The 25,115-nt window shown below is 40.9% G+C and overlaps 1 protein-coding gene across 1 annotated transcript in view; it reads left to right on the forward strand.

Annotated features, from left to right (window-relative positions):
• The window catches only part of LOC109933495 (sodium channel protein 60E-like), a 136,787-nt gene that overhangs the window by 84,518 nt on the left and 27,154 nt on the right, over positions 1-25,115 (forward strand). Inside the window, exons 12-15 of the mRNA XM_048596309.1 lie at positions 10,611-10,883; positions 15,831-15,884; positions 19,172-19,313; positions 22,756-22,859. Of these exons, the coding sequence (XP_048452266.1) occupies positions 10,611-10,883; positions 15,831-15,884; positions 19,172-19,313; positions 22,756-22,859 (573 nt within the window). The remainder of the gene's footprint in view (positions 1-10,610; positions 10,884-15,830; positions 15,885-19,171; positions 19,314-22,755; positions 22,860-25,115) is intronic.

The raw sequence follows: 25,115 nt of genomic DNA on the forward strand, positions 1-25,115 counted from the left end.
CATACAAATGCAGATTACAAAGTGGGGAAGGATAGTTTGGTAACTGAGAGTACATGAAACAGTTAGCAGTTCATGGTTTGGTGACTTGCTGAATTCAATGACCTGGAAACTTTCAATTTCAAGATGGAGATAACTGCGTTGATTGTATCTCTGAAGACGTAAATGTGGAGTTGAGTTCTTTCAACAAAACCTGTGTTACACATGCAGAGAAATCAACAATCACAGGTATAGCTTGCAAATTGTGTGGAGACAGTAGGGGAGGGTAGAAAGACCCCACATAGCTTCTCAACTACTTGTTCCATACCGCAGTGAGACTATGTGCTTAAAATATACCAAGGTGGTGCCTTGCCATGTGACTCTTCTCTCCAACTGCTAGTAATTCAAACAGGATTGTTCATTCCAATTGGAACTTTAGCTCATTGATTAATTCATGTAGGGAAGGCAATCTTAAACCAGGACATATTAGCCTTTCAAGAGCAATCTCCAACAGTTCTTATGGCATAGTGATAGTTTCCCTACACCCAGCTCAGATAGCCTAGGTTCAAATCCCATTCAATCCCTGATAATGTGACACAACATGTCTGAATGGAGTTTTACAATATCTAGGAGATGAACTGTGGGATCTTTCATGCTCTTTGGTGTTCATTAGAATTATAAGGGTCTACAGCACACACAAAAGCCCTTTGATACATCAAGTTTGCACTGGTGAAATACAACCAACTAACTATTCTAATTCTGTTTTCCAGCACTTGGCCCATAGCCTCTCATGCATTGACTTCACAAATGTACATCTAAATGCTTCTTAAATATTTTTAGGGTTTCTACCTCTACCACCCTTACAGGCAGAGAGTTCTAGATTCCTAGATTTGTCCACAGATCAGCCCATTTGACCAGCCCATCTATGCCCCCCTGTTATCTAAGGCTACCTTCCTCACTATTTTTTTTCCCAAAATGATGAGGGTGTTGCTGGCTAGGCAGCATTTATTGGCCATAGGGCAGTTAAGAGTCAACCCTGCTGTGGGTCTGGAGTCACATGAGGGTCAGACCAGGTAAGGATGGTAGTTTCCTTCTCTAAAGGACATTAGTGAACCAGATGTGTTTTTCGTGACAATTGACACTGATTCATGGACATCATTAGATTGTTAATTCCAGATATTTATTGAATTTGAATTCCACCATCTGTTGTGGCAGGATTTGAACCCAGGTCCCCAGAACATTTTCTGGGTCTCTGGATTAACGGTCCAGCAATAATACCACTAGGCCATTGCCTCCCCCTCATTTACCACCTCACCAATTCTCATATCCTCTACAAACTTACTGATTGTTCTACATTCATGTCTAAACAATTTATATGTACCACAAACAGTAAGGCCCCCAACACTGAACCCTGCAGAACACCGAATGGACAGTCACAGAATCATCCCTCAACCAAACCCTATGTTTCCTGCCAATTCTTGATATAATTAGCCAAATTTTCTATGATCCCATGGGCTCTTAACTTCATTATCAGTCTCCCATGAGGGAACTTAACAAAAACCTTGCTGAAATCCAAGTAGACTATGTCAAATGCATTGCCCTCCAAAAACTTCAATCAAGTTGGTCAGATATGACCTCCCCTTAACTAAACCATGCTGACTGTCCTTGATTATTTCCTGCTTCCCCAAGTGCAGATTAATTCTGTCCCTCAGAATTAGTTCCAATATTTGCCCCACCACTGACCGGCCTGTAGTTTCCTAGTCTATATCTTCCTCCCGTCTTGAATAGTGGTACCACATTGGCTTTCCTCCAGTTTTCTGGCACCTCTCCTGTGGCCAGAGAGGAATTGAAAGTTATTGCCAATGCCCCAGCTATTTCCTCCCTGGCCTTACTTAACAACTGGGGATACATTTCACCCAGCCTTGGAGATTATTGTACTTTTAAACCTGTCCAACTCAAAACCTCCTGTCTGTCTATGTTAATTTTTTTCATTACATTACAGTCCATTTCCGTGATTTCTTACCCACATTGTCCCTCTCATTGGTGAACACCAATGCAAAGTATTTATTTAGGAACCTACCTACTTCCTCTGGCTCCACTCACAAATTGCCACTGTGGTCCTTAATGGGCCCTGTCTCTCCCTAGTTATCCTTTTACCTTTAACATGCTTGTAAAAAAACTCAGCGTTTTCTATTATTTTATCAAACATTACTCTTCATGCCCCATTTTTGCTGTCTCAATTTCCTTTCTAAATTTCTTCTTGCACATTCTGTATTCCTTGAGGATTTCTGCCGTTTAGAGCCCACAGTATCTGCTATAAGCTTCTCTTTTTCTCTTTATCCAATCCTGTACATCTATTGATATCTAGGATACGTGGATTTGTTGGTCTCACCCTTTATCTTCATTGGAATATGTTGGCCCTGTACCCCCCAATTTCTTTCTTCACTTAGAATTATCTGCTCCCAGTCCAGTGTGGCCCAATCATACCTGATCTTATTAAACTCAATCTTTCCCCAATTTAGAACTTTGATTTCAGGCCTATCTTTGTCCTTTTCCAGAATAATCTTGAATCTAATGGAGTTACGATCACTGACAGAAAAATGCTCCCCCACTGATACTTCAACCACTTGCCCGGCTTTGTTATACAACATTAAGTCCAGGACAGCCCCGTCTCTTGCAGGCCTTTCTACATGCTGGCTTAAAAAGTTCTCATAGAAGCATTTAAATAATTCTGCTCCCTCTAAACCTTTCACACTATGACTACCCCAGTTAATATTGGGGAATTTGAAATGGCCAACTACCACTGCCCTATTGCATTGTCTTTGGAGGCTTTGCAGAGTTACTGTCTTCATTCCAGTTGGGATGGAGCATGTGCTAATGCAAACTAGGTGGCCAACCTGACTATAAGCTCAAATTATATTTAGTCCGTGTTTTTAAAAGTGACTGTTTTTCAAAACCTCAATTTCATGCTTCCAGCCTGTAAATTAAAATGATTATTTTACATAAACCCATCTTCATGACAAAGAGAATTCTGAATTATGGATGAGGTTTTCCATTTTAGATTTAAAATGTTTCAGTCGACATCTTAGATGGTGTGACTTCTGCCATGGTCTGCAGTAAGTTTTCTGGAGCAATCAATCACTTTTCATCTAATTCTGTACGTAAGCAGGTTTTATGGAGACTTCTTGTTGAATCACGTGTGGCTGCCATGCAGAGATTCCCTTCTTGTTGGCACCTTCTGGAGTTCCAGCATTCCCTGGCACCCCTTCACTTGATCTGTGCTGAGAAGTCCATAGCAACCTGCAGACAGCGGTCCAGCCACCTCCTCGACCCCCCCATCAGAGATGCCTACAAGTTGTCAGGAAGTTCTCCTCCCCACTGATGGGTGAAAGAACTAACCATTCCCGGGTGGGCTGGATCCAAGTTGCACAGGAGACCAGCATCTCAGGCAAAAATGTAAGAAGTAGGACCCCATGCAGGAGGAGGAGGTAAGGGTAAGGGCCACCATCTTCTCAATGCAAGCACACACTCAGAGGGCTATCGCTCATTGACCTCTGCCACTGTACAGTCAAATCACAAAGACTGCCAAGCCCGACATCACATGCACAATGTGCAATAAAAAGCTCACACCCAGCTTCTGCTGTTCATTATCATGTAAAGCATCCCAGGGACTACCAGGCAGCTCCATACATGCTCATCAATTGCTCCTGCACTCAATCACATCACATAGAACGCTTCCCTTTCTCTCATTACATGCAATAAAAAAAAACAGCAGAGGGGTTCTTGAACTCCGTCTCCTCACCTGTTTTGAACAAGGCACAGTCCAGCTGATGAGTGAGGACCAAGAGCACTGGGAGTTATCAGCCTGACAGGAAATGCCAGTGAGGAACTTGGCTGCCTGCTTCTCTGAGACCTTCAGTTAGGCTCTCACGTTGCTGTACATATGGGTTGGGCTTCTTCACCAACAAATTCATTTCTTTTCCACCGGTACGAGCAGTGAACAGACAGCTAAATTCAAAGAGATACAGACACTGCCCCAGCAATCTGTTCACCTACACCCTCCACCAGCATAGAAACCATCACCTTGGTTGGTACCCTAGCTAGTTTAGATACATGAACACAACCTGGTGAACATACCACAAACGCTTGTCCACGGCCAGTAGGGGAACAAATTACCTGGGTCTCTGATGCTCGGAAGACAAAAAAGATCACGCATCTGCTCAGCTCAAGGCGGAAGACATACCCCTGCATTTGACCATGAGTGACACGGTCAAACTGCAGAGACAGGAAAGGGAACATCAGACTGTGACTCCAGAGGGTCTCACATGACTGGAGTCAAAGATGGAGGAGTTCATCCATCCTTTGACTCTTGTTGTGGCTCTGGCTGCCTCCATGGAAAGGGTGGCAGTGGCCTTGGAGATTCAGGTCTAGCTGAAAGCTCAGTGGCTTCCAGAAATGTGTAAGCACCTGCCCACCATCACCCTCACATTGGGGGTTGTGTATCAATAGTAAGGATAGAAGGGAGAAGGAGGCATGGCAATCTCCCTCCTTCTGGTCAAGGAGTTGGGGTGGTGCCAGCAGGTACCCACAATGTGGAGTAACACACAGGAGCTTCATCTCAGGACACTCCAGAATTCCCAGCCAGTCCATCTCACCGCCATGAGTGGCCACAATGCCTGCAGTAGGTCAGGATGAGCCGTCTGTACAAGAGACACTCAGCAGCCAGAGGCCCTCTCGGCCCTGAGCCCTCAGACAACCTGACAAAGTTTTCACAGTCACTGAGTGTCCCTCAGTCAGCAGGGTCCCTCCATGCCAGTTGTGGATGTCAGGCCCATAGCTAGTCTACAAAGGAAGAATGGATCCTTTTGCAGCCCCCCCAGTGGCATGAATGTTTAACTAATGCACATAAATAAAACATGTAAACGTGTATTCTCTTTTATCTTTCTGTAACATTTGCTATCATCTCATTTGAAGGAACACCTGTGCAGCAGCCTCCTCCATGACACAGTGATAAGGCCTTTCTCTTGGGACCCCTTTGAATGTCTTGCTGCATCAGCCATGAGTGTTCCTGCACTCTGTATCATAATCTAATGAACAATGGACATGGCATTTGGCCAATCCAGTCAAAGACGCAGAGGTGGCATTCACATCAGGGATGCACACATGGCACATCAGGGGATATTGCCCCGGGACAGCCACACAATCAGCTCCACACAAGGTAGTTTGTGGAAATCCTGCAGAGAGGTGACTGTCATCTACAGCGTGCAAAAACCAAATGTCTTTTCTCTTGCTGGGGTTTTCATGACCAGACTTTTCATTCTCAATACATGAGTGGGCAATGCACAGCTGAAAGGTGTCTCTCACCATTACTTAGTGGTGGATAGAGCATAGTATTCATATTTGTAGAAACTCACTCACTGAGAACGTGCAGCCATGGCCCCAATATTTTAATTGTTCCTTTGTGGGATGTGGGTGTTGCTGGTTGGCCAGCATTATTGCCCGTTCCTAGTTGCCCTTGTGAAGATGGTGGTAAGTCAACTTCTTGAACTGCTATAGTCCACCTGCTGTGTGTTTCCCCACAAGGCAGTAAGGAGGGAATTTCTTGCTTTGGAGTTATCACATCACATCCAAAAGAACTCTGCTTTTATTTTAAACAGTATGGAAAATGAAGCACTTCTCAGTAATGTTGGATAGAGAACACAATGCCTCATCAGCCAGCTTGTCCGTAACAAACCAAAATGCAACATGTCACTGTCGCTCTGTGCCCCTGGAAGTGGGTGGCTTTGAGGCTTTCAAACAGCTCCACCCCGTCTGACTGTAGCCCTGTAGGGGAGGTATTTGTGAGGACCCTCCTGGGCTACTACAGCATACGCAGTATGATCTTCCTCCCCAGAGGAGACCTCACACTCCTCTATCTCGTCCTGTCCCAGGACAACCCCATTTTATCTCATCAGGTTGAGTTGGACACAGTAATTAACTGTGATGTGCGATGCACTGGGTGCAGTGCATTCCACCACATGACCGGCTCAAGCATCCTAATATCATCTTCAGGAGTTTGATGGTCTGTGTTCCAATGGTCCTTGCGCAAGCTTGAGCAACGTTATGCCTCTCCTGGGTGCCAGTCTGTAGAAACCTGACAACGCATCATGAGCCAGGGTTTTAAGGGTGTCTCCCTTTTGTAACCAACCCCGAGTGGAGCCAAAAGACGCGGACATCTGTGAGAGGTCCAGAATGTAGTCATTGTGACAGCCCCCTGGAAAACCTGCGTGTACCCGCTGGTGTGCTCACAGAGGGTCTGTTCAAACACACTGCAGAAGTCTTGCCCATTCATGAACAAATCTGGTTACTGATAAGATGATCTGATGGTTATGTGGGGAAAGATAATGTGAGGTCAGTGTTCATTGCCTGGGGTACTGGAAGCATGCCAATGCACATCTCCATAGACATTAATCAGCTGGCATTGAGGATGTTGAAGAAGAACCCTTGTAAAGTGATCTGGCATAATTATGCTGCCAGCAAACATATCCACCCTTCCCTTTAATGGCCAGCTCCTGCCAGCCTCCCATTGTGTGAGACTGATATCCAGCCAGAATGCCAGAACATGCAGCCCACACTAACACAGAAGCTTAGAGACTGCTTTTGCTTCCCCTGTCACATTGCTCACTGCAGACATCAGAGGAATGAGGTGACCATCAGTTGAAAATGCATTTTGGCTCCTGCCATTCAAAATTTCTCATTTGAATATGATTACTCAAGCATTTTAAGATGTTGTTAAGAGAGGCAAATATTTTGGATTATCTACTCAGTGGACTATTGGTTAAGAGGGACTCTTCACTTCATCTTAACAGGCAAGATGCAATTCCGCTAGTTGTCCCAAATGAAATTCCTCTCCCTTTATTTGCTACCATCTCTACTTTGATAGAGTGTTGAGCAGTAGGTTTGATTCTCTTTCAGAATGGTGAGAGTTAGCTATCTGTTGGAGTATCAAGCCCCATGTGACCCACCATCTCCCTCCATTCTGTTACACCCTCACTGGTTCACCATCTCCCTCCATTCTATTACACCCTCACTGGGTCACCATCTCCCTCCATTCTGTTACACCCTCACTGGGTCACCATCTCCCTCCATTCTGTTACACCCTCACTGGGTCACCATCTTTGTTGACCTTGTGCCCTTTGTCCTTCCCTCTTACTACACCAGCAATCACTGAGGTGCTCAATCTTCCCCTGGACCAGCCCCTGGGCATAAAGATACCAATGCCTCTGCAGAGCCTTACTCCTCCCTTATTAAAACCACCAACCCTGATGTTCTTTAACTTCTTTACAAGACCATAGGGTCCTCGTCACTGACCTTCCAAATCTCCAACTACAACAAGCAACCACTGTCCATCCCTGTGACCATTTGCCCCACTTCACAGGTTCCCACTCTCCTCGAGACCAAGTCCCAGACAAAACTGGTGTCACTCTGAATGATGCACTGGAAAGATCCTCCATCACCCTGAACTGACTGCAAACCAATACCTCTCACACACTAGAGCCCAGGCTCTGGATTGACTGACTACAGCACAAGCCACAGTATTGACTAAAGCACAAAGCCATCCCCTCAATTCATGGAACAACTCGTTGCCTGGGCTGACTGAAGTACAGTCTCCTCTCCCTGCAGAGTGACTGGAACACACACATTTAACCCATCCCAGGATTGACTGGAGAACAAGACCCAGCCTAGGACTGAGTGTAACACATTCACCAGCCACACCCCAGGGGACTGACCAGAGTACTCACCAGAATGCGCGCCCCTCCTTCCCTCCAACCCCACCCCATCACTGCAACAGGATTGACTAACTGGAGACTCCCATCCCACTCTTCTCCCCACACTCGCATAGTTAATTGGGAAGGTGAAAACACTTCCATCTAGAAGGACAAGAGCAGCAGATACATGGGAACACCATCACCGACAAGCTGACCTCCAAGCAACTGACCAATGCCAACTTGGAAATATATCGCCGTTCCTTCACTGTTGCTGGGTCAAAATCCTTGGATTCTTTCCCTCATGCCATTGTGGATCAACCTGCAGCACGTCTCTGCAGTGGTTTAAGAAGGCAGCTGAGGATCACCTTCCCAAGGGCAACTAGGACCGGGCCATAAATGCTGGCCAGACAGCGATGCCCATGACCAACGAGCGAATAAATAAAAAAAAAGTTCATTTCAATTCTTTGTGGTATATGAGCTGCCAATACATGTGGATGAGCCTCTTGTCCCTTGCTGGTGACATACCCGACACACCAACTGGAGAGGAAGAACTAAATAGCTAAAGTTTATCTCGGCACAGAGAACTTTTTTTATAACCAGAAGTGCTATTACTCAGAACTGAAATTTTATTTTCCCATCACCAAATTACTGTGACTTTTTCTGTTGCTTTTAGCTAAATCACCTGTGTTCGAGAATTTCTTCGTTGCCTCTCACCTGATTGAGTTCCCCTGCTCACCATGTCAGAAAGTGGAAAAATATAACATCCTATCATTTGATTAAAATTCTGACTATAATTCACTTTGAGCCTTATTCCTTTTGAGTAGTAGAGATCTTTTTCGGTCCACCTGGTGTCTGAAATATCAGAAAACCCATCACAATATCTAGGAATCTTCCAAACAAATGACCAAGAGTTTAAAAGTCGAGTTGTTTACAAAATAGAGTGCTTGTCTGATATCAGGTGCAGAGGGCCAAAACAAAAACACATGATACATAATGTAAGCCCAAAATTGTAAGCACAGCTTAACATGGACAAAGACTTGAAGACCCATATGTAGAGATACTGCTGGAATTTCATCCACTGACTGTAATGCTTACTAGCATAGTAGTGGTATCTTCTACATCTTGTCTGGCAACGTCCACATTATTCATCAGTGCAATGTATTCTGGGTAACGTGGATTTCATGGGAGGAATCGAATCTCCTATTAATAGCTGTCTGTCTCCAAATCAAATTCATGTGTCAGTACAACCTCAAAATGCTGCTGACCTATCTGCTCAATTATCAGGTTACCAAAACTGATTCCCAGAAAACTTGTCCAGTAGCAGTGAATTTTAGGTTGGGCCCCTAATTGTACCATGGGCAAGTTATTAAAATATGTTACTGATAGGCTTGTTTATCAATGGTGTGACCCTTAGCTTTTCCAATATCCTCCTGCACACAAATGATAACAGATCCATGTATGGCAGGTGAAGGTCACTGATTCTGCATTTCGCAATATAAGACACCCACAACTAACTCTTTTCCACCCATCATCATGAAGACTAAATATCAAGGTCATCATCCCAACAAGAAAAGTCTCTCAATGACCATTAGGCAATAAGTATACACCATATTACATTTTTTAAAAAATGCAGAACGATTTGTAGTGAATGGAAATAGCTTTCATAGTTTAAACAAAAATGAATTTTAGATAGTTACTACAGACTTGAAACCTACAATTCTTTTGGGGCAAATGCAGTATACTTTTGGTGCAGGTGGCAGGAATTTGTGACATAAGTTGAGTTATGCCATTCTGAAATACTGTACCTGCTAAATTCCAGTGCACCTGGGTGCGTGCATGCAAATGAAAGGAGATAGAGGGCTGAAGCTGCTCTTCCAGATTTTCTGTCATTCTGCTTTTCACATGAAAATTCCATTGGAATTAAGTCTGGAAAAAAGCATTAATTACCTGTAATATAGTCAACTTGGTGGCACTGTTGTGTGTTGAATCATCTCAGATGTTGGAACTGTGCAGATCATTGGGCTTCACTGTGACATTCGCCATCTTGCTCAGCTCCTTCAGTACATCATTATAAATATGATGTTCATTCAGCTTTCTTCCACAGCAGAGGACTTGTCCAGCATACTTTTTAAAGAATCAAGCCCACAGACTCTTGAACCAGAAATTGGCCTTGTTCCTTTTTGGCGGAGTCTCGGTTCTTAACTGTCAGATCCAATTTTAACTTCTGTCTCCATTAGAAAATTCATGTGTTGTATCACACCCAGTGAAGAGAATTTAGAGCAATCATCCCTGCGTGGATTTCTTGAGATTGTTGAGCAGGACAATCTGCAGCTGCTCCTCTGCCCAGTAGACTTCTGGCTGTTGAATAAGTCAGCCTCACAGCCAAGAAAACATCTGTGTTACAATGTCCATGAGGGATTAATATAGCAGTACACTTACCCCTTAAATTACATCTCCAGTTCTGCCTAGATCCTGGTGGGCGGTGGGAGGGGGGTAGTTTAAATAGCCTCTGTCTTGGAGATAGTTTGACAGATGTAAACATCTGCCTTATATTTATTTATATCAAAGTTTTCTCAAAGTATTCATAAAAATTATTACATTATCAAATTATAATTTATTGCTTCATATTTGGTCCTGATGCTTTGATGTTTATTTACCTGATAATGATGTTCATGTAACAATTTTAGGTAAATCACATTGCTAATATGATTCCAGTTAGGGAATTTAGAAATTAACAAAAATGCTACCTTGCCTGCAATGCTCAATGCCATGAGCAACTAAATAAAATTCTTGATAATTTTGTGTTCTGAAGGTTTGTTGTCAAACTAATTTATTTTTGTTTATTTGCAGGATGTACAATTCATTGGGGTTTTTTTTGCCTTACAGCTTGTTGTTAACGCTTTGGTTGCTTCAATACCATCAATTTCTAATGTCATGTTCGTATGTCTTGTATTCTGGCTGATATTTGGCATTGTCGGTGTTCAGATCTTTGGTGGAACCTTCTTTCAATGTGTGGATCAAAATAATGACCGTCTTCCCATTAGTATTGTAAATAATCGATCTGAATGTGATGCATACCAAGATATCGGATACCAATGGGTCAACCCCAAGATTAACTTTGATAATGTATTAGCTGCTTACATGGCTCTCCTGCAGGTGGTAAGTAAGCAAAGACACATTTGCTGAGGATTTTCAATCTATGATTTAAGATATTCTGCATTTAAATGTAATTTAGTTGAGCTTTGCAAAAGGAATTTATAGCAACAGTGAATGAATAACAAGTCATAATCTTAAGACAACCCAAGGGATGCTGTCGAATCTATTCACAAATTTTCTTTGCTTTCTGGCATTGGAGCATGCGTCAATAAATTGCAAGGTTTAGAAGAAATTATAAGTAATGTTAATCCATGTTGTTGCTAAAATTGCTAATGTAATTGAACTGTATTTTGAATTTATTTTTAAATCTGGTGTAAAAGCACATGTAAAAGCACATCTTTATGCTTCATTTATATTCTCTAGGTCTTTTTTGCTCTGCCTAAAGTTTTCAGCTGATCGCCTGCACAAACATTGTCCTGGGCTACATTTCATGGCAATTTCCTTTTGCCATTGCCTTCCACACAAGAGCAGGGCAAGGAGACAAATCCAAGTCTATCTCAATGGAATAAAAATTGAACACATGCCATTGATATTATTTTGAGCCATACGTTAGCAATGTGGACAATTAAGCTAACCAGCCTGCAAACTCTGAGTAGAAAAGCAAATCATACACTGGCACAATTTCTGGTCCAATTTTTCAGACAGTTGCATAAATGAAATAGCTCAGTTGGCTTGATAGCTGGCTGTCAATGCAGACTGATGCCAACAGTATGAGTTCAATTCCTGCACTGGTCAAGGTTACCATGAAGGACTCTCCTTCTCAACCTCTCTCCTCACCTGATGTGTGGTGACCCTCAGGTTAAACCATCACCAGTTTTCTCTCTCTCTGACAAAAGAGCAGCCTTCTATTAAGTTTATAGGTGCACATTGGAGAAACCCGCAGTTGGCTGTCAATGCAAGGAGGTTTCTTAGATCGTGTCCTGTTTAAACAGGGAGACTCTGCATCTCAGGCTGTGCTCTCCAATCCAACACCATCAACATTAACATCAAACTGACTGCGAGCACAAAGGACGCACTGGAAATATCACTGAAGCTTGTTCCAGAATACAGTTAAGCTACTCTTAGCAAGTGATACTGAATTGAGAAGGAATTTCTTCACCCAGTGGGTTGTTAATCTATGGAATTCCTTGCCCAGTGAAGTAGTTGACGCTACTTCAGTAAACGTTTTTAAAGAAAAGGTAGATTTTTTTTGAACAATAAAGGAATTAAGGGATACGGTGAGAACGCGGGTAAGTGGATCTGAGTCCACGAAAAGATCAGCCATGATCTTATTGAATGGCGGAGCAGGCTCGAAGGGCCAGACGGCCTACTCCTGCTCCTAGTTTTTATGTTCTTATGTTCTTATACTAATAGTATTGTGTAAATTAAGGATTTAGTGTTGTCTACTCAAATCTACAAGTTCCACTCCTGTCTCTTTTTTTTTAGAATTAGCAAACAGTTAATTCTCCTTTTCTGGATTTATAAATAAACTTTCACAGCTTCAAAACATTCAAAGCTTTTCACAGCCATTGAAAAACTTTTTCTTTTCTGAGGAATTTAGTCCTGTTTAAAAGTGTGGCTTCACTTATACTGCAGCTGCTGTCACCCCAAGTGACATGATAATTTCTTCCTCAAGGTGTGCTCACACCATTTGTCAAAGCCAAAAATCGATTCATATGTTTTTTTTTTCTTTTCTCATGAGCTTAAGTTACCTCAAAAATACTTCACAGCCAATGAATTGCTGTTGTTTTTGGCAGTCAAGTTTGAACAGAGCAACGTCCCACAGGCGCAAATGACCAGTTAATTTATTTGTGGGTATAAGTTGAGACCTGAATGTTTGCCAAGAGAATTTCCTGTTCCAAACATCATGGTATTTTGTACATCTATCTAAACAGGCAAAAGGACCTTGGTCTTGTGACAGCAGCCCGAATTTTTGCCATGAATGAGAACCTCCCCATCATGGCAACAATGACAGATGAGCCATGAAACCAGAAGTCCCTTCCCCTAACTTCCCATATTTACCAGACAGGAATGGGGCAGAATATGCATATGTGAAGTTCATGGAGACAGCTGGCTCCTTAAATCATCAGCTGCCTCCACCACATTGGGATTTTGGTAGCCCAAGAATGTTTAACCCAAAGTATGCAGTTTAGACCTGGTAAGAGCAGATCTGAAGTTGGTGCATTTCTTTAGATTAGAACTATCCCCTTTTCAATCTGGCCCTGGGCCACCCTTGGTGGAAGTCAGGTGCTCTTTGGGGAGATAAGGTATCCATTAGAATTGGTAAAAGTTGACATAACTGTTTGTAAACAGTGCGTAAGCCCATTCCTATCAAGGTCATTGGAACTGTCAACAGATCTGTAGGATTTAATTATCAAAACTATTTGAAGCTATCTGTCAAAATATAAAGCTTGGCATCAGCCTATAGGTATTGTTATCTAAGGGAGGAGGGGCCAGAGTGGTTATTTGGTGGGCATATATTGGCATCAGGGCTTGATGGGCTATGGGAGGAAAGCAGAGGGATAGGTTACTGTGGGAAATACCTGAATGTGTGAGGAGGGGTGTTTGAGAGATAGGGCTGGAAGGATATTTCATGTCTATTCTTTATTTTTAAAATTTCTGCCTCAATGGCATATCTTCGAAGCAGGCTATCTGTCCAGCCTGGCTACAAAAATCAGAAGCCTTTTCCATTCTTCCAGGGTCACCTACGCCAACTTCTAACCCAGCCTGCACCCACAATGTCTGAAAATTCTAGGCAGCCATTTTGAAAGGGCAGGCTTGCAGAGCCAAGAATTCTCCGATCTCCGTGCATCCAAACTGAGAGTGAAAATCTGACCCAATGCCATGGATAACATTTTGCCATTTTAGATTGTGTGTTAAGACAGAAGCAAATTTTAAACTTGTAACGTTCTGATTATGAAGTTCAAGTCTTAGCAGTTTTTACAATCTGATCTAAATCAACCTCAAGTAAGTTGCCAAATCTGATATGACATAATCCTGGAGGTGTTTATCACAAAACCTTCTGTTTCCAGCAACCCTTTCCCAAACTCCTGTCATTGATTACCCAATTCATGCATTTTCACAGTTTGTCACTTTTCTCCAGTCAGCTGGAAAGCAAATAATCTATTCATTACCTGAGTGAATGATTCTTGCTTGTCAGTTAAACAGTCTCTATACTCTATATGCAATATTTTTAAATTAATGAGCAAAAGTGTTCAAAGAAAATATGAATAAAAACTGTATTAATTGCTGAGAATAACCCAGAATGATGCAAAACATAGAGCAATGACTTGGAGATTAGTCTTTAATTACTGGTGTCTCCTTGGCAACCCTGGAGAGTTGTCATTTCTATTGCTAGATTTTTGTTGAATCTTGTTGACTTCACAACACTTTAAAAGTGACTGGGAGAAGTTCTGCCCCTATTTCTGAATATCTAAGTCTTGCCATCCGAGGATGAAGGCAGGCTGTGACTCACTTGTGGAAGAAACCTGAGTTCTTCGGGGCTATTTGAACTTAGTACTGAGATCAGACAGGTTCCATGTTGGCTGGTTTGAGGTCCTTAACTTGCTGTATTGGAGTCACAAATTTATGTAGCAGACAGTGGATGAGGCTTGTTTAAAAGTGACATGATCTGAGTTTTTGAATCCCTCACTCTTTAAACATGTAAACCTACTGAAGCTGGTGGCAAGAGTTTAAAAAGAAATCTCTGTTGTCCTGCTTTGCTTGACAGGCCGTCTTGCGTAGGTTAGAAGACAAGGCTGCTGCCATTTAGTTTCACCTAGGATCTACTTCCAGGATAAGTGGACCTGTCATAAGAACATTTTTTTTAACAAATATCATTCTTTTGTACCACTAATTTCTCGTTAATCAACTAATTAATTTATCCTTTAAATGTCAATTCATTATAATTACTTTGATTACATCATTCACTTTGTTCTTTTTATTCATTAAGACATTTATTCCTCTTATCACTGTACTCTGCTTCTTCTTGGTTCACAAGTGTTTTTTTTCCTCATTTTAGTGTTAGAAAGCAATAAAAATCACATCCCAATGGCACAATATTGGTTATCTGAAGAAGATATCTTCAATTAAGGGATAACAACGTCATTGTTGGGAAATTGAATTGTTTCCTGTTTCTATTGTTTCATCTCAAATCTTCATTTTAAGATCGGCAGTCCTTGGTGCAGTTCTAACTTGGACAGTCTAGGTATGAATAACCTGTCTGAAAATTTGTAGAATGTAACTGGACGCATACTTGAAATTTGTGGAATTTAGCCACATTGACATCATCCTGAGAAGACTCTTTGAAGCCTAGTTGAAGACTCTTTGAAGTAGGTTATTAAGAGCCTACAACCAAGGACTCTGACCAAGTCTATCTTTGTGTTAGGCAATAGGTCATTAACCCCAGACTGAAAAACAAGCAATTGGTGGAAAATAGATGAAAAGATGCTGAACCTAATAATATTGCCTGACTACCTGATTCCAAAAGTTGTGGGTTTGGAATTTTGGCTTTTCTTAATGCCTTTTAACTGAGCAGGCATTATTAAAGCATACCTCTAGCAAGGAAAAGGCAGTTTGCATCACTTATCCATACGCTGCAGGATTACATGTAATACCTAACATAACCTGGCTGGCATAGGAAACAGATCAGAATGTTGTAGTCCATGGAAAACAGTGCATTCTACAAGTAGTGTAAGTACAAGTCATAGGAATTTAGAAAGACTGGAACTTAGGTGCCAAGAAGAATTCCAAAAGCAAAATACAGTGGATGCTGGAAATCTGAAATATAAACAGAATATAATGGAAATACTTGGTAACACTTGGAGAGATGGGAAATGACCTTGCCTCAGAAAAATTACTTCAACAATGAAATATATCTCCATGTGAAAAGTTAGTTTCAGGTATAATATTAATATGCTTACAAAATCCATGTTAATCACATCATTGTGTATCTATTTTTTATATTTACAGGCAACATTTGAGGGCTGGCTAGAAATTATGGCAAATGCTGCTGACACTCGTGGGGTAAGTCTATGAATTTTGTGTCCTGTAACACTTAGTTTATATTTTATATTACTGCTGGTTATTTTCATTCCTTGACATTATGCTGTTTGGTATGATGATGTTAAAAGCCATTTGCAACTCTTCCAGTTTTATGCTTAATCTTAAAATGGATAACATCTCTAGCCTGAAATGACAGTTGATCACAGCTAGTGATGTAAAATGAATGTATATTTACAAATGCAATATTCTGTTTACAATGAATTGTCACTTGTGCCACCTAAGCACTCTCAGAAAGTTTTGTTGTCTGTTCCCTCCCACCATATCTTGGTGCAGTACCGGAGTCCATAGCTAAGTTGCCGGTGTGTGACCAATAATGGACACTGTTGGCTTTGAAGATTTGGATGGACAACCTGGCACCACTTGTGACTGGAGGGTCCAGACTTGCTCAGAGGATCCTTGCCAGATGCAATCTCACCCTCCTTGGCCTGAGCTCCCATAGAGTTGAGGGTTGTTGGAATATGGAGATAGTGGGGGTAGGCATCTCTGGAATGTCCTGTGAAGAGAGTTCTGGCAGACCTAACTCTGGTTCCTCCTGTGGTTGGCATCTGCCAGTTACTGCCCTGTCTTCTTGTGAGGTCACGTTCCCTCATCATCCTGGTGCTGAGCACCAGCAGCTACAGCAGTGGAGTGCAGCTCTGTGCACGTATCCACCAGCATTCCATGTGCTGGACCCAGATCTCCATGTCTATCAATGGAGTCATCCAGATGCACACATGCCAGAGCCAGAACAGTATAGATGTGATAGACTTCTCCAACCTTTGGTCCAGTCTGTCAAGTGTCTCTGACCAACCTGCTTGTTCCTCCTTGATGACAGCTAAACATATCACGCTCATAACTTTTCTTTTGTCAACAAGCAATAATTTTCTCAAAGGCGTCCTTTAAATTCCTTTGGTATGACATTACATCCTGCCACTGCACTTGTCCTAGTTAAATTTACAAGTGGAACCATTGCTAAAAATAATCTCTGTAGGTGGGTGAGAAATGCAAGTATTGGGCACCACGGCATTGAGGAATACAAGCTGAGCTGCCTTCAAACATCAAATAATAAGAAAAGAACAACATGAAATCCATCATGTGTGCCCTCATGGCCACAATGAACACTATGGCAGAAGACTGTCAGTTGGTCAATGAGTATGGATTGTTTGTAGCTGATAGAAACAAGGCTCACAGAGGCAAAGATGGATTTGATAGTCTCAGCAAAGAAAAGCAAAAATAGTTATAGTGATCTTTAATAATAATAAGGTTTTTCATTAGAGCAAAGCAAGTTGCAACATTGAAAAACAACCAGCATTTCAAGGAACTCCTTTCTAGTGTCCACAATGCAATATATTAAGATGTCAGGATATTGAACAGGACCAGGGATAACTAAGAGCTGGCATTAAATTCCCTACAAGTGTGTAAAAATAATATCAAGACAGAAGGTGCATGTAAAAAGTATCCATTGGCAGAGTTTGACTGATCAACCAACAAGCTTTAAATTTTGAAAAAATCTCCTTAATAGCACGTAACATAGCAGTACAGAAAACAAACCTGTTTCGTATCACACGGGTGTTAATGTATTTACTTCATATAAGCAATATCATTATGGCTGACTCCTGGGCTGGGATTTTTACTTGCTCTCTTTGAAAATGGTGTTTCTGGATGATTGGTCAGAGTCTCTCTTGAATGCACTGGAATTGTCAAAGTGAAGGCAGGCTCAGAGGAATCACCCTGCTTGCCTCTGTTTAGCCAGCTGTTCACTTTCTAGAGGAGCTAGCTGAGGAGGGCAAGAAGGCAACTTTCAATTTGCAAATCACAAAACCAATGTCTGGTACCTATTGATGCTGAGCTGTTAGAATCAATGAAGGAAATGAAGATGGAATTTCCCCATGCCTTGAGCAATGTAGGCAATGGTGAGAAATGTGGGAAAGTACAGTAAGATTAAAAGAATCTACATCCCAGTGCAAGATTTTTTTTTCAGTTTTCAATTTTTTCAATTTTTCTGTTAAGATTCCATTGGCAAGATCAGAATCCCAGTGATAAGTGGCAACTGTCTCATTTCCATTTATATGCATCTCATTAATTCACCAATTGCCTCATTTTGTGCAGTTTGCAGTTCTCCCCTCCCCTCCGGAGAAACTAGACAGTAACATTTCCTGACTTGAAAGTCAAAGTGGTTACCTGGTGGATACAGCTTGCCACGTGCTTCTCTGGGCCTCTATTTTTATGTCCCTTCACAAACATGTCCTTGAATACTCCACAGACAATGTTCTCTTCTACCCCTTGTCCACTGAAGTCAGCATCAGTAAACCATGAGTCCAAAAAGGTTGAATTGGATACTGAGCTGGTCCCAGATTACGCACGTTATCTTGGGTAATCTGTGACCAACTCAGTCTCTAAATCAACTCTTTCGGACTTCACTTTGGAGCTCAGGAAAGAGCTTTGATCAGCCTGCTCCTGCCAGGTCACTTTATGCACAGGGACATATAACCATCTCATACATGTACATGGGATGCATCTTATAGCTCTTAGTTCATTTCTTACAGCTCACTCAGTTTGCACTTAATTGGAAGCCTCTATAGATCGAGTAATATTTTAGCTAAAGAGTAGGGTGAGTTAGTGGTTGTGGAAAGAGAGCCTTTAAGTGAAGATGCTACTTGCAATAGTGAGGTTGGCAGTCCATGAGTATTGGTAATGTGGGTGTGTAGTAGCAGATTTTGAGTGAGTGTGAGGCAGCAGATGGTGGCACTTACCCCTTGCCCAGCCCAAATCATCATTGATGTTTTCCTGAACTGCTGTGCATAACATCTAAAACTGGAGACATCACTGACCCAGGCAGCTATCAGTCCAAGCTGGCTGTGTTTGGTGTCTTAACCTCTTATAGTGGTCCAATGGGCAAACAATGGCCTTCCTCGCAAACATCCCATCCAGGTCCCTATCTGGAAAGAGGGGCGAGGGGGTCAGATTCTCTATCTGAGGCATTTTGGCATCCTTAAGACGACAGTGCGTGAGATAGCTCCTGGTTTGTAGCTTCTAAACTGATATGCAGCTTGGCTTAAATATAGTACAAGCAGCTTGTATGCTAGAAGGGCCCATCAACAGTGCGAATGTTGCCTCTCCTGCCTTGAGATTGCCAAAGAGGAATATTAACAGTTTGCCATTTGAAAATAAGTCGTGGCAATTTGGATTTGTTTATTTTTAAATCTTGCAATGTAAATATTGACAGTTTTACTGTGCATTCACATTAACATTTGAAATGTCTTCTGCAGATCGACCTTCAGCCCGAAATGGGTGCGAACCCATACAGCCTCTTCTATTTTGTAGCTTTTATTGTAATTGGAACTTTTTTCACACTGAATCTTTTCATTGGTATAATTATTGATAACTTTAACACGATGCATAAAAGGGTGAGTACTGTAAATGAGTATGTTTTCCTTTGTCATGAACTTTGTGTAAAAGACATGTGAAATGTGACTTTAAAAATCACTTTTTAATATGCATAATTAAAATAGCAACTACCTTCTAGTCAAATTTTTAAGTTGCAGAGGTCTCACACAATTACAGATACAAGCTTGGGAATCCATTCATTTTAAGATTCCAACTGCATTATAGTATTGTGGTATTGTGCTTATTTAAGTAATATTAATTGAAGTCAGACAAAAATTAGTTACATGTGATGATAATTCTTGTGAGATAACTAAGACATTCAGCTGTGTTGATAAAAAATTGAAACTGTACATGCTGCATACTTGAAATGAGTTTTAAGTATCCAACTTTTTCCAATGTATAAAAGAAAGGCAATTGTTCTTCAGTAAAATTTAAATTTAAATTGCATTTATAAACTAGTGTGTTTAGCTTAGTATATTTTATTTACACTGGCATCCCCTTAGTTTGAAGAATAACATGGGGTAGCAGCGGTTTATCTCATTGCATGTGTTTTGCAGGCACAAACGATTTTATTTAAATAACATTAGGTCATAATTTATACATAGCAGATAATTCTATGATTTATAGAGTAGGTTGGAATTGTCCCACGCGACTGAGTAGGCAGCTCAAAGGGCATGGAGGGTTAATCATTTATAAAGCAGGCCGAGGCATGTATTTGCAGAACTGTCTGATCCAAGCTAGGACTAGTCTTTGTACGCCACACATAGTGGCTCTGTTTTGGTGTTCAACAACAAAAGATGTTCCTTTCCATTCGGATATCCTGAGATATCAGAGTTTCTTTAACCAATCAGAAGTATTGTAAATGAGCAACACAAAATCACAAGCAGGAATTGTCCATTGGTGTATTGGAGTCAATGTCATCAAAACTACAGAAAGCAAAATCAAGAGAGGGAAAAGAAAGAACGGTTTAAGAGAGAGGGGAAAGAGATAGAAAGAAAATGCTTTCAAAAGAAACTTCATGAACAATTAAGCTTTAAAGGAATAACAGTTCATACTTGTAACAGTGAATTTCCACTGACAGTGAAATTGTTTAGTGTTAATTAAGAATTATCATGCCATTAACAATCATAATAAGACTGAAATAGTAAATTCCCAACTTTCTGTGGTGAGCTTTGTCCATATTTGCTTGACAAACGCAGAAATTTCATACCATTGAAAACATTTGTTCGGTGAGGCAGACAAATAAAATGTAAGGAAATATCAGGCTGAGGAAACAGATTTATGACAAGATGATTTTAATAAATATCTTAGAGGAGGAGAAAGAGGTAGAGAAATAGGCTGCAATGGCAAAAAAAGGTGCGGAAATGTCCAGAAATCCTGCTGCACTTATTCCCAGCATCCCAGCTTCTGTTGGTGTGGAAATTTAAACTGCACAAAAGCTGGCAGCTCCATGGCTGGAGCAGACATATCCTAGACCTCACTTTTAATGGAATCAGACCAGATTTTCCTTAACTCATGTTTCACAGATCTTAGAGGGCTCTCAGTGCAGCAGTTACTCTCCAAAAGAAGCTTTCTGAATGGATTTTATTTTAAACGGTTCCACATATTTCATCGGCACTGCACTTAGTGTATACTGGGTGAATCTTTATTCATTCACCGGATGAGGGAGTCGCTGGCTAGGCCACAAGGGGGCCCATTCTTGGTCAAGGATAAAGAGAGACATTTCACCTTTAACTTAGTTAACTAACATCTAATGTAATCAACCCATTTACTTTAATTTTATCATTTAATCAATTTAATTTTATCAATTAACTTAACTGGGTAAAAAGAATAATTCAACAAATTATTACTTATTTTTAAATTCTATTTATACCACTATTTCTATTTAATTGTAGTTACCTTTAGTAGGTTTTAAGTTTGTTTTTTCCATATTAACTTGTACCAAACACTAAAACGCTAACAGAATTATAAATTCTTACTTCCTCATGTTTGCACACAGTATTGCAAGCATTTAATGTAGGAAAATTCCCACAACTTACCAAGTCACAACTTTCTAAGTGGATCTAAAACAGTTTTGGTGTATGCCAAATGCCATAGCTATGCAATTACCCCTGATCATCTCTTTCAACTTGGCTGGCTGTCAATTATGAAATGGAGACAAAAAAATTGAAATGAAGCCCCGGTTTTAAAATTACGCACATTTCCAGATATCCCAGCTATTAAAAACCTTATCTCAATCCCTTCCTCACCCTTCAGTAAATATCAGGGCCCAAAGGACGATACTTAAAAAGAAATTTTTGTTTCTTGTAATCACTTCTGTATCTTTCAATTTGGAGACATTACTTAAGACATGCCTTGAATTTAGACCAGCAAAATTGAAAACCCCCAGGGATAGTTTTTATCTTGGATAGCTGAATGAAAAACTTGACACTGCAGACTGGCCACAATTATATATTTTGTCTGTGTCAACGAAATGGAGCAAGGTAGCCTCTAATCTCTTAACAGCTGATTTTAAAGTTTGATTCATTGTAAAACAACCCTCTGCTGATCAATGTTATGAAAGGAAAGAATACCATAACCATTTCCAACTGGGTTTACCAAACCCTGAAAAATGGTTAGTACCGTCTTGTGATCAAGCCAGCAATGCCAGTTTCTCGTCACCCTCAAAGGTCTTTTCCTCATGCAATGCTATGCAGTGATTAAGATACTTCTAAAGGTCCCACCAGCATAGGGATTTGATAAGTACTCCCATTGTGATGCCATTGAGAGGTCAATTGGCATAGCCGTCACTTGAAAAATGTCTCCAAAACAGAGGTTTGCTTTCCCTCATGAACAGAAAGGCAAGAGTTTGGAATACATTAACTAAAGTCAAGCAGGGCCTTAGACAAGTAGGAATTTGGAGGAACTGAATACCACCATAACTCTGCATATCGAACTGTTTCACTCTCTTCTCAAATTCAGGTGAACAATTACTGTGTGATTTCTTCCTAAGACTTGTTCTGAGAAATACCATTTCCTGTGTGTTAGTGCACTGACCCAGAAAACAAAGTAATGCATACACATAAATCTTGCTAGTATCAGTCAGTTATATCATCTTTTTCCTCTTTTGAATCCAAATGTGAACCTTAACTACAGTAATTACAATTTGTTTAATTTTTTGAATCACCTCATTTGCATTGTTTAATCTTGTTTGTTTATTTATGCTGACATTGGGAATTGGTTTAATGATGGATTGTTCTATATGATTTAGTAATTGAAAACAGACACATTTTTCTTTGTCAAGCATGTTATCATTGGGAGTACTGATAAACTAAATACAGCAGAAATTGCATATATCTCAAAAGGCAGACAATATTTTGTTAAAATGAAGTAATCAGAGCTGAAATATCTGGTGTGATAAGTAAAGATTTTGTCTTAGTTTATGCATTTCTGAATTTCCTTTTGCTTTTTTTGCAGTCACGAAAAGAAGGAGCTTTAGTTACAGTTCTAACTGAAGATCAAAGAAGGTTTTATGGCACACTTAAGCGTCTGTTTAAGACTAAACCAATTAAGAAAATTCCAACTCCTAAGGTATGCTTTGCTAAAACAGAGACTGCTTCATAAAAATACATATAAAATGCATTTATTTTACAAAATGAGGCCATTATCCAGCTATAAAGCATAATAAAATCCCTTAATTATGAAACTGCAACAAATTAATTTGAACAGTTTACACCTTTGATATCCATATTTATCATGCTGTTGGATGTTTCGACCTGGGCACTTGCAAGTATGGATCTGGTTCCTTATTTATCAATTCACCTATGTTTACGGGTTAGGTTTTGACCCTGTGTGAACTTGTGTGCCAGGCAGTAAAAGGAACAAACCTCAGGAGCAGTTGAGGCAGTTGGCAGCAGCAGCGGCCAACATAGATTTCATGGAGAAGCTCAATGGTGCACTGCAGCTCCGCCTAGTCCCACAAAAATAAACACAAACTAACCTGGTGACTTCTCTATACATTACGTGCCAGCTGATATGGTGTAGTGTGTACTCATTTAGATTTTGCAATCCCCAACATGACGAGAAAAATGGGGGTGAACAGGTAAAGTTGTTCAGGTCAGCAGCAATAAAATTAGATTCTTGCCGTTAAGAGAAACTTCAGTGGTGAAGGTCTCCTTCTTAAGGTGATGGATCAAGTCTGTCACCAGTAGGTGGTGAGAGGCCTATCCACACGCACTGACATTTCATTAGTGCCACAACTCACAAGAATTAACTTCACCCCCCCATTACCTTCAACCCATTGAATAAACTCGATAGTTCAGAAACCTGATAGCAAAAAGTAGGCACTTACCTGATGAGTTGGAGCTCTTCATCCGCCTGAAAAGTTAACACTGTTTCTCTCCAGAGATAGCAAGGTGTAGAGCTAAATGAACACAGCAGGCCAAGCAGCATCAGAGGAGCAGGAAGGCTGACGTTTCGGGCCTAGAACCTTCTTCAGAAAAGCTCTCCAGAGATGCTGCCTGTCTTGCTGAGATTTTACAGAACCTTTTATTTTTATTTCTTTCCTTCTATTTATTTCTCCTCTACACTTAATCAGATTATAATTCAACCCTGTTCCTTTACTGTCATTCCGCTGTCTCATTTTCTAACCTCGCACCACATTTGTTAAGGAAATAAAATATTGATTCTACGAATCATCAAGGTTCCTGATACCCACTTTGCTCTCTCATTTCCAGCAGACTGAAGGATGAGGTAGAAAATCTAACCAATAGAACGCAAAAAGAGACTGAATAATTCCATGAAAGCTGGTATCCTGACACCAAGTCACCCTAAATTTACATGGGCATAGTAAAGGACACTGACCCAGGTAGCACAGAACCAGCTCCTAGAGTGAACAGAGCCCCTGACACTCTATTTATATCTGTCAGCCAGAACTTCCTAATTGGACCAGGTTAACAGCCCCAATCCAGGAACTCATATTCTATGAGATCAACCTGGGTGACCTCATTCCAATCACTAGAGAGATATTCCAATCCAACAAATCCAGAGCTATTAATTTGCAGCCCCGTTGGCCCTCTTTGTAATAGGCTGCAATTCTTTAGAAGTCTAGGACACAACTCCAACTGCCTATATTTCCACCACCAGCACTTTTACCAGGCATTCCAATTCATAAAGTTTAAAACAACCAGCAAGCAATTGGTGAAAACAAAAAATGCTGGCGATCACGAGGGTCAGGCGGCATCCATGGAGAGAGAGCAAGCTAACATTTCGAGTATAGCTGACTCTTGTGACCTCCAGCATTTTTGTTTTCATTTCGGATTCAGGCATCTGCAGTAGCTTGCTCCCTCAGAAAGTGATTAGTGTCCTTGTATCTTCTCCTTATAGTTATGTTTAGGCCTGCTGTACTTGAAGAAATAGTGGGCTTATTGTTCATGACAACTAATTCAGCTGTATATGCCCAGCTGAGCAACCATTTTGCTCTTGCTCACAAGGAGGATACATTGAGCTTTGCCTTTCCCCAGCAGCAATTACTTAAAACCAGAAAATTAAACATGATTCAGCTCTGAATTAAACAATACCTGGTAACACTTGAGGCTTATTATTTATACTCAGATTCTGGCAAGTTTTTAATTGAAAAAAAAGGCTCCTATCCAGTGTGTGAACAGGAGAATTATATTAATATCAAGATTAAGAACATAAGAACATAAGAACTAGGAGCAGGAGTAGGCCGTCCGGCCCTTCGAGCCTGCTCCGCCATTCAATAAGATCATGGCTGATCTTTTCGTGGACTCAGATCCACTTACCCACGTTCTCACCGTATCCCTTAATTCCTTTATTGTTCAAAAA

The sequence above is a fragment of the Rhincodon typus genome, chromosome 1, assembly GCF_021869965.1.
Source record: "Rhincodon typus isolate 14 chromosome 1, sRhiTyp1.1, whole genome shotgun sequence".
In the NCBI taxonomy this organism is placed as follows: domain Eukaryota; kingdom Metazoa; phylum Chordata; class Chondrichthyes; order Orectolobiformes; family Rhincodontidae; genus Rhincodon; species Rhincodon typus.